The 9,283-nt window shown below is 42.0% G+C and overlaps 1 protein-coding gene across 1 annotated transcript in view; it reads left to right on the top strand.

Annotated features, from left to right (window-relative positions):
* Positions 1-443: 443 nt before the first annotated feature.
* The window catches only part of CTDSPL (CTD (carboxy-terminal domain, RNA polymerase II, polypeptide A) small phosphatase-like), a gene marked incomplete at its 5' end in the record, with an annotated part of 30,773 nt that continues 21,933 nt past the window's right edge, over positions 444-9,283 (top strand). Inside the window, 2 exons of the mRNA XM_010187351.1 lie at positions 444-598; positions 8,375-8,407. Of these exons, the coding sequence (XP_010185653.1) occupies positions 444-598; positions 8,375-8,407 (188 nt within the window). The remainder of the gene's footprint in view (positions 599-8,374; positions 8,408-9,283) is intronic.

The raw sequence follows: 9,283 nt of genomic DNA, 5'->3' as shown, positions 1-9,283 counted from the left end.
TTTAAACATCCGTGTATTTGGCCAGAAAACACTGCCCGGGCATCAGCAGGCATTCATTGCATCTCTTCTGGTTTAGATCAGTCCTGTTGGCTTCCTCAGAGACGTATTTTAGCAGCAGGTTATTTCATTTACAGTATCTACTGTGGCTATTTCTATGAAAACTCTCAGAATAGTGCCTTAGTATGACAGTAATGTGATTTTGCAGGGATGCAGGTTGGTTTGTAACAGGTTAACGTCATCGTGTGAGTTTGATAACCAAAAATGTTGTTGAAATGGAAGGAAAGGGGTCTCAGTATGATGGAAAATTTCTGTGTTTTCATTAATATTTGATAAGGACTTCAGAGATAATAACCTCACATCTTAAATTCAGTCACTGTATGTCTGGAAAACGAGGTCTGTGCTACATGAATTTATTTCTCTGTTGTTTTCTTTTCTCTTCCTAGTGTCCCAATGTAATATCAGCTTGAAGAAGCAGAGGAGTCGAAGTATCTTTAGCACCTTATTCTGCTGCTTTCGTGACTACAATGTCGAGCCACCATCTACCAACAGCACCAGTGCTCTTCCTCCTTTGGTGGAGGAGAATGGAGGACTTCAGAAGGTCAGACTTTTCTCTGGTTTTGCTGTCATTTAGGTCTTGTCACCAAGGTTTAACTCTGTGCTGCTTCAAGTTTGTCTTAATGGGTTTCCCTCATGGAAATGTGTTATGAGTTACAGCAAAAAATACTGTTCTTACAGAAAAAGTTACCATTTTGATGGTGAATTGCAAACATCATCTGTTCAGCTGCTATTTAAAACTAACTTGTCCGTGAAGGGTATTGGCACTATAGGTTTTTATAAGCAAACAACATTTAAACCCCAAAAATATACTACAAAAATGTGGACTTCTCGTAATGCTTCAGACACTGAGTTGTCCCTGCCTTTGGTTCTCTTTCCCAGCTACAGGAAGGTTAAAATGTGTGAAATGTAGTGGAACTACTTTGAATATTGGTTAAAAGGGTTTCCAGTGACAGGAAAACAGTCGAAAAAGGGGAAGAGCCATAGTTATTTAGCCCCTTTTTCTAACCAGTTCACCTCTGTTTAATGCACGCTGAGCCCAGAGGGATCGGCTTTTGGCTGTTTTTGCAGGTTAAGTTTTGTTTACCTAATAAATCAAATTAATTAATAGAAACTTTTAGCACTTCAAAGACGTTGTATGTAAGACCAGCATGTTACTTTCAGTGAGTTCTAGTAATTGTATTGCTTTGCCATGTACATGAAATCACAACACAATTTTATGTGTTCTTTTAATGTCTGCTAACACTGAAAGGACTTGATTATGTGATTGATGAACTTCAGTTCAAATAGCAAACACAGGAATACCGTTTTTTCCATGCTATGTTGTTTTTCAGCACTCTCAAAACTCCACTGGTGCTGCACTCTTATTGGAAACATCATTCCCATCCCATTTTTCTTTCAAAAGGATTTTAAAAGGACCTTAAAGGAATGCAAGTACAGCTGTATCCATGATGGGGAATAACAGCAGAAATTGAGACATCTCTAGCTTTTCAACCTGCTGCTTTTCACACTAATATTCCATATTTGATGCAGCTGATTTCTTACCTACCTTGTGCAGTCCATTTTGTTTTGTTTTGAATGTTGCTGGTTATGTTTGAATCCTGAAAAGCTCAGGAGAAAGAGCAGAGGAAGTGTTTGGTGAGAGAGAGGAAAGGAAATGAAATGAAAGTGGCTGGGATGAAGAACACGTAGGGGGTAGGGGCTGAACTGCTGCAGTTCGTGCTGAAACTAAATGGCAAAGGTAAAATGCACTGGAAATTCCTCTGCCAAGAGGAGGGATTGTATGTGTATTTTTAGATGTTTCTTGCTAGCCAAGGTGCATTTTGACTGAAATGAGGGAAATCTTGCCTGGATGTGCTGAAGGGAACCTGAGTAGGGTGTTTTGTGTGTGTGTGTGTGTGTGTGTGTGTGTGCACGTCCACCTGAGAAACAAAAGCAACGGGAAACTGGGAAAATGTCCCTTCCCACTATGCTGGGGAGTGGAAAGGAGACAGAAGTGATGGTATGGGCAAGATTACAGCTGAGAGAAAACAGGAGTTCATGAGAGAGAAAAACAAAGTTTGCGTGTTTTGAGTTAAAATGGGCCAGTCAGTAGTTTTCAGATTGCATTTTGTACAACACTTAATTATTTTCTTATTCTATTTCATGCCTTGAGCGAGTGATAGCGTCTGTGTTCACACAGGTTTCCCTCCTCGCTCTGTCCTGCCTTAGTGAGCGGTTTTGGAGTTGTACACGAGCCCAAGACAAATCACAGAATTCGTCGAATTACTACAGCTTAATGGAGTGGAAAAGTTCAAGGAGTGTGTTAGAAACAATTATTTAGAGGGCATTTCCTTCAAATAGGATGAAAGGCACTCAAATTCTTCAGAGATGAAATCAAGTTAGGGGTAGTTCCTAAGTGAGTACAAATAAGTCTGTGACATTTCTGTTTTGAATGTGATTTTGAAGCCCACTAGGCTTTGTATGAGTTTTTATTTTGAGTGCTGCCATAGTTTAAGTAGGAAATGCTTTTAAAGAAAGCAAAACAGCATTTGAAGACTTGGATGTACTTGCTTACCGTTACACTGTCAGACTAGCAGTGTTTCCCAGGAGAGCTGTGTTGTGGGTCTGTGCAGGATGTGCCCGAGTTGCACTGAGCATCTTGTCTGGAAGTTAGAAGTGATAAATAAATTGGGGGAAAGTACATGCAGCAATGGGCCTCGGTTTCTAAACTGGTGAAATGAAACATCCAAGGATGACAAAACTACCTGTTTTAGTGAAGAAATCCTGACAACACGCTGCTTAAACTCCTCTGCTGTTTAATTAAAGCTCTCTCGTTGCATTAATCCAGGTTAATAATAGTTTAAATTCTGTTGAGCTGCAATTCATATGGTCACATCTGATGATACTCTTGTGTACTGTAGTAATTATTTATCACGTTACATCACAGGTGACCTCTGACCATGGCCCAGTCGCTTTGTGCTGTGACCCTTTCCTTCAAAACTTAAAACTGCACAATAAGGTTAAATAGTTACTGTGAGAAACGAGTATAAAACGGCTTGGATGTACTTTCCTTGTCTTTACTTAGACTTGTGACGTGAAAACTGGTGGTGAAGTCTTCAGAGGAGGGAAAGGGATGGAGAAATCTGCAGGTTTCACAGGAATTCAGTGCCTTTCCTACCTTGCTTCTGGCCTACTCCTGAAGCTGATGTGACAGTGAACTTTCTTACGAGTCTCACTTCTAACCTGCTGTAAAGGAGGGAAAGCAGGGTGGAGAGTATTTTATAAAGTACTTGAAATCATGAAATCTTCTTGTAATTGCATTGTGGGATTTAATATTTATTATTACTATTATTTTGCTGTATTAGAAGAAATGACATCAGTGATTTAAATGTAATCAGTGCTTCAATTTAGTATTGTACCAAGTGATGCGGCTCGATGATGCTTGGCAAGTCAAGTGTCGTGTCACTTCTTCATAAGATTGGAAGAAACACCAAACTGAGCATGGTTTTGAATAAACAGAGTGTTCAGCACTGACTTCTGTTCCATTATGGGGGGGGGGGAAAGCCCAAAAACTTCTTTAAAGTATTGAGTTCACTTTTTAAACCTTCGACTCACAGAGCAGCTGCTGTCCGAGCGTGACTCTAATACTGGTAACGAATGGTCCGTTCTGTCTCTAAAGTTTCAATTCAACATTTTTCAATCGTAACTTGTATTTACTGAAACGATTAAATGGCTGTTTCTCTTAAAACGCGACAATTTTTCTGAAAATCTGCAGCACAAAGATGCAGTATCTGTTACAGTGGGTATCTCGGCCTGTCTGCAGAGCGGGTGCCGAGCCGGATGTGTCACTGCAGCACACAGCGTTCAGCCTCATTAAATCCTTGCTCACTTTTTCCTGCTTCCTCAGCAGCAGGCAGCTCACCAACACCTTCCAGCCAGTGGGGTTTTGCCTTCTTTTAGGGGCCAGAGTGTTTGGAGAGGAAAGTCACAGGATCACAGCATATAAGAAGTTGGAAGGGACCTCAAAAGCTCACCCAGTCCAACCCCTGCCAGAGCAGGATCACCCAGACCAGGTCACACAGGAACGTGTCCAGGAGGGTTTTGAATGTCTGCAGAGGAGACTCCACAACCTCTCTGGGCAGCCTGGGCCATGCTCTGTCACCCTCACAGTGAAGAAGTTTTTCCTCATGTTCAGGTTAAACCTCCTATGCTCCAGCTTGTACCCATTGCCCCTTGTCCTGTCGTTGCCTAACACAGAGAAGAGCCTGGCTCCTTCCTCCTGACACTCGGCCTTTACAAATTTATAAACATGAATGAGGTCACCCCTCAGCCTCCTCTGCTCCAAGCTCAAGAGCCCCAGCTCCCTCAGCCGCTCCTCATAAGGGAGATGCTCCACTCCCTCCATCATCTTTGTAGCCCTATGCTGGACTCTCTCCAGCAGTTCCTGTCCTTCTTGAACTGAGGGCCCAGAACTGAACACAATAATGCAGCTGTGGTCTGAGCAGGGCAGAGTAGAGGGGAAGGAGAACCTCTCTCATCTACAACCACCCCTTCTTATACACCCCAGGATGGCATTGGCCTTCTTGGCCGCAAGGGCACATTGCTGGCTCAGTGTTTTCTTCTGAATAAAATCAAATCTCAGTTTCTCTTCTTCACTTAGCAACATGACTCAGTTTGTGTTTTTTCGGGGCATGCTTCAGGGTGTAAGGTTTTTTTTCCTGGATAAGCTTGTTACCTGAGTTTTGAAGTGTTTGCAGGTACAGATTTCATCTGCAGGCTTCTAGGAGCCACATAAATAGAGGAAGGTGAGAAAAGCTGTGTGCAAACTGCCTCTCTCTGCCTTTCGCCTTCAGCCGTGGTGGCTGAGGGAGCTCTGAGAAGTCCATCCATGCCATTTCCCTTCCAGAAGAACCATCTCTTGTGTTTCACAGTTACAAATGGGGCAGGTGGGTTGTGTTCAATGAGATGAAGCATAAATGAGGAAAGGCTTTTTTATACTTGTTGGATTAGGGGAAAGGGTCTTGATCCATGTTCAACAGGGGAGAAGCCAGAATTAGAAGAAGGTTTATTCTGCCCCCGCTGCTTTCCCTGTATCAGGAATGAAGCCAAAAGGTTGAGTCCTTGAATTCCCACCTCACCCACCCTGACCACCACAGGAGTTAGGTCTCCTTCTCCTCACTGCTTTGTGCTGCATGGTGCTGTCATCTACACGGCAAAGCTGGAAGCTGCTTTGATGACCTAATGACCTATTGCCATGTCCCCAACTCTTGTCTGTTCACAACACAGTGCAGGAAAAAGGATCTTCTTTATCCATCATGGATGTGGTTCACCAGAGAGAGAAAAGCAGAGCTTCTAGGGAGCACGTTCTTGAGGTCAGAAGTGTCTCCTTCATGTAAGAAACCTAGAGGAGCAACATGAGCATGAACTCTTTGGTGGGGAGACTGTTAATGGCATGGTTTCCTAACAGCCACAGAAACCGGTTTCACTTCTCAGTGTGGAGGAAGATACATGAGATTAATGTAAATAACAGTGCTCGTTCTCCTGCTTAATCATTGCTGATGAGAGCAAGAAAAGTCCTGGTGTTTGGTAAGGTGGTCACCATCAGCCTGTGGTATGACAGGTCTCTAGAAAGCAGAAAGCCTCTGGTACATAGCTGTATAGCTCTGCATAGCAGTGTTTGGTTCCTCCATCTCTGCCTACTCATGACCTTCTTCGCCTCCCCAAAAAGTCATGTGTATTGAGACAAAGCACCATAGTTCCAAGTCTCTGAAAGAGTCAAATAGTTATTATTGTATTATTGTTTTTAAAGAGCTTATCTAGTGTAAGCTTTGTGTTAGAAACGAGTGTGATAAATCTGTTCTTTTGATCAGCTTCGTCTCTAAAGGGGTTTTTCTGTAAAATGGAACAGCTCCTTATCTTTGAATACAGGCTGTTCTCAAGAAAGGAAAATAGTGTGGGCTCTCACTTATGGCTCATTGATCCCATACGCAGCTGTAGCCAGCATTAATGAACCGACACGGTACTGAAAATGTTGTGTCTCAAACTAAAATTACGTCTCTAAGGGAAAAGGTAGGGTTTATTGTTTCATCTGTATATACTGTGCCATGAAAAAAACCTGCTTTCAGTGCCTGGACAAATCGGTTCCTGGGTTATCTTGGTGATACAGCGGGGAGATTTTGGCATTCGAGGAACAGCTTTGTCCCATTACCAGCATTGGGAACTCGTGGAAGGACTTCAACAAATGCAGTCATTTGTCATCTATTTCAAACGATAGCGCTGTGACCTCCTTCCCTTCCTGTTCCAAGGCATCAGGAAATGAGGCAGGACACTTTTTAAATAAAAAGTTTCCCATAGCAGACTTGTTTTGAAAAGGCATTTGCCTGTTCATGAACGCTTACGCTTTACCAGCAGGCTCTTGCATTTATCTTTCTTCTTGTTTTTCCAGTTGTCATCATTACCATTTTGATTTTTGCATAGGTACTTTAGGGTTTCTCTTAGGAAATTTGCTTGTTTTCCTTATTGTTTTTGATTTAAAGAAATTCTGCATGTAAAACAACACAAACAGCAGTGCAGGCCCTTTAGAAACTTGGATTCTGGATTCCCGTGAAAGCCAGGCTTAACAGTAATACATGGGGGGCAGCTTTTGCTTCATCTTTTGGCAGAAGAGGAGCTCCAGTTATGTTTTATTCTCTCTACCAATGAATGCAACAAATGCCTTTAAAAACAAAACCAAACCCAGGTTCGCAGTCTGTTCTGCCTCCGTAACCAGGTCCTTGATAACAGTTTGGTCCCAGGCCACTTGATCCGACTGGCACCTACTCAAATTCACACACAGAATTGCTTGGTTGGAAAAGACCTCTGAGATCATCATGTCCAACCGTTCCTGTCTACCCACTAAACCATATCCTTAAGTACCTCATCTACCCGCTCTTTAAATACATCCAGGCATGGTGACTCCACCACCTCCCTGGGCAGCCTGTTCCAGCTTCTGACGACCCTCTCAGTAAAGAACTTCCTCCTTATCTCTAACCTGAACCTCCCTTGGCACAGCTTGGTGCCATTTCCCCTTGTTCTATCCCCCATCACCTGGGAGAAGAGACCAGCACCCACCTCTCTACAACCTGCCTTTCTCAAACAGCCCCTGAACCTCACGTGATGTCCACCAACAGGACATTAACGTGCTGAGTTAAAGGGGTTTTTTTTCTTGAGGAAAACGTGGATTCTCACCAGTTTTTGTGTGTTGTTTTATTTTTATAGCAATCGGTTACGTTTTACTAAAGCAGACTTCTTGGTAGTTCATGGTAGTTGCTGCTTCATCAGCTTCTCTGGATTTTGGTTGAACTTCAGTAATAAACTTCTGCTGTTGTAGCAATAAAGAAGAGGACTGAAAATAATATCAAATGACTTTTGTTTGTCAGTGATGTGTCAACACTGTTAGACTCCAAAACAAGTGAGCACAAGACTTTTTTCAGCTGGAAGATGGTGTTCTGATGTTGAAAACAGCTCTGTCAATAGAGAGTAAATCTGCTTGTCCAAGTAATTAAGGAATAAAATCATCAACGTAAGCAACATCTGTACTGGAAGGATCAGCTTCCTTTTTTATGTGCTGTGCTCACCAGAAGACAAATACTTGTTTTGGATAGGTTAGAAAATCCAGTTCCTACTTCCCAAAATCTCTGATGTTATTTGGGTTGGTGACCCTGAGACCAACCTTGAAGGTGTCTCTGTGTGGCAGGGTCTCGAATGAGAAGAAAATTCAATTTGTCCAAGACCACATTAACGTCTCCCAAGCACAGCACAAAAATGAGACCATGAGAAGAGCACTGATGCTGTTGCCCCTTTCTGGGTGAGAAAAGTGAGATTCCTTGGGTTGGTTTATGATCATTGTGTGATTCTTGGACATTGTGGTGTTGTCTGAGTGAAAATGGTGTCTTTTCTGAGGAGCTGTCTCAGGTGATGTTAACTCCTCGTGCCGAGGTCTGGCTGAGCCTCCTGTTGCTGCAGTGAACACAGACAAATGTACCCGTTACTGTGCCCATTAAAGCTAAAAAATAACAGTAAATACAGGTACTTCCTTATTGTCATCTCTTATTAATCATAGCATGGGTTTTACCAGTCCAGTCTCCTAAAAACCATAAATGCCAATGTACTAACAGATCATTTCAGCGACTAAAATGCAGGATCCTGTTTTTATTATTATTTTTTTTTACCCTGGTTTCTTGAATACTTTGAACTTTTGGTTTACAATGTTTTGAGTGCTACATTTACTGCTTCAGACCTTTGTTCTTACCCTTTAAAAGCCATTACCCTTACAGTGATTTTTTTTCTTTTTCCCCAGGGTGACCAGATGCAGGTCATGCCTATACCAAGTGTATGTATTTTTATCCCTTTTTCTTTTAATAATTTTCATAACTTTTGCTTTGATTCAACTTATGTTGCAGTCTAACAGGTCTGGTTTGTGTTGCATGTTAACGAAAGGATTTTATGTTCTGTCTGCAATGTTGTGTGCTCAGATTGATCGAACTGCACGTGTCGTACAGGGACTGAAAGAAGAGTTTGGGTTTTATGTGGTTTTCATCTCGCATCTCGGTTCAATTCATCTCTGGATTTTGACCGTTTTAGAAAATGCGTGAAGTGGTCAGAAAGTTGAAGTTACTTATTCAAATAGAGACAGAAGTGACCCATCATCACTATGAGACACAGTTACAAACCCTTTTCCCCTCATTTTTCCACAAGAAGAGTTAGAAACTGCATCATTTGTTTGAAAAAAGCCACTTTAGGGTAAAGAAAGAGTACCCTGACCCCAGCTGCGTTACTGCACTCATTTGAGATGGTGCTCTCAGTGTCTGCTGCTGGTTTCTGGGCCTTAATATCTCTGCTTATCTTCCCTGGATTAAACTTGGAGCGCCGTTTGGTATCTGAAATATTTTTCAAAACTAAATAATAAGAAGGGAAAAAAAAAAAGACTCTTGAAATTAAAAGCTTCAGTTTGATTGGGTTTCACCTTTTTTGGTCAAAAAGCTGCTGGTTTTTACTGGATTTTTATGTGGATGAAGGCTTACGCTTTTTAAAGCTGGAAATAACTTTTTTGGAGCTCCTTTGCTGTTTATAATTCTTTGTTATGATAAAGTTTTCCAGGAGTTAGCAGTGCTGGTGTGTGGAGTTACTGACGCAGCCCTCTTTCTGGGGATATTTGGTAGCCTCTAAACATAGGAATATTCCCCAAGACACCAGTTTTTCCCTCTTT

Source organism: Mesitornis unicolor, unplaced genomic scaffold (genome assembly GCF_000695765.1).
Source record: "Mesitornis unicolor isolate BGI_N332 unplaced genomic scaffold, ASM69576v1 scaffold13966, whole genome shotgun sequence".
Lineage (NCBI taxonomy): Eukaryota > Metazoa > Chordata > Aves > Mesitornithiformes > Mesitornithidae > Mesitornis > Mesitornis unicolor.
This window is presented reverse-complemented; position numbering and strand designations above follow the sequence as displayed.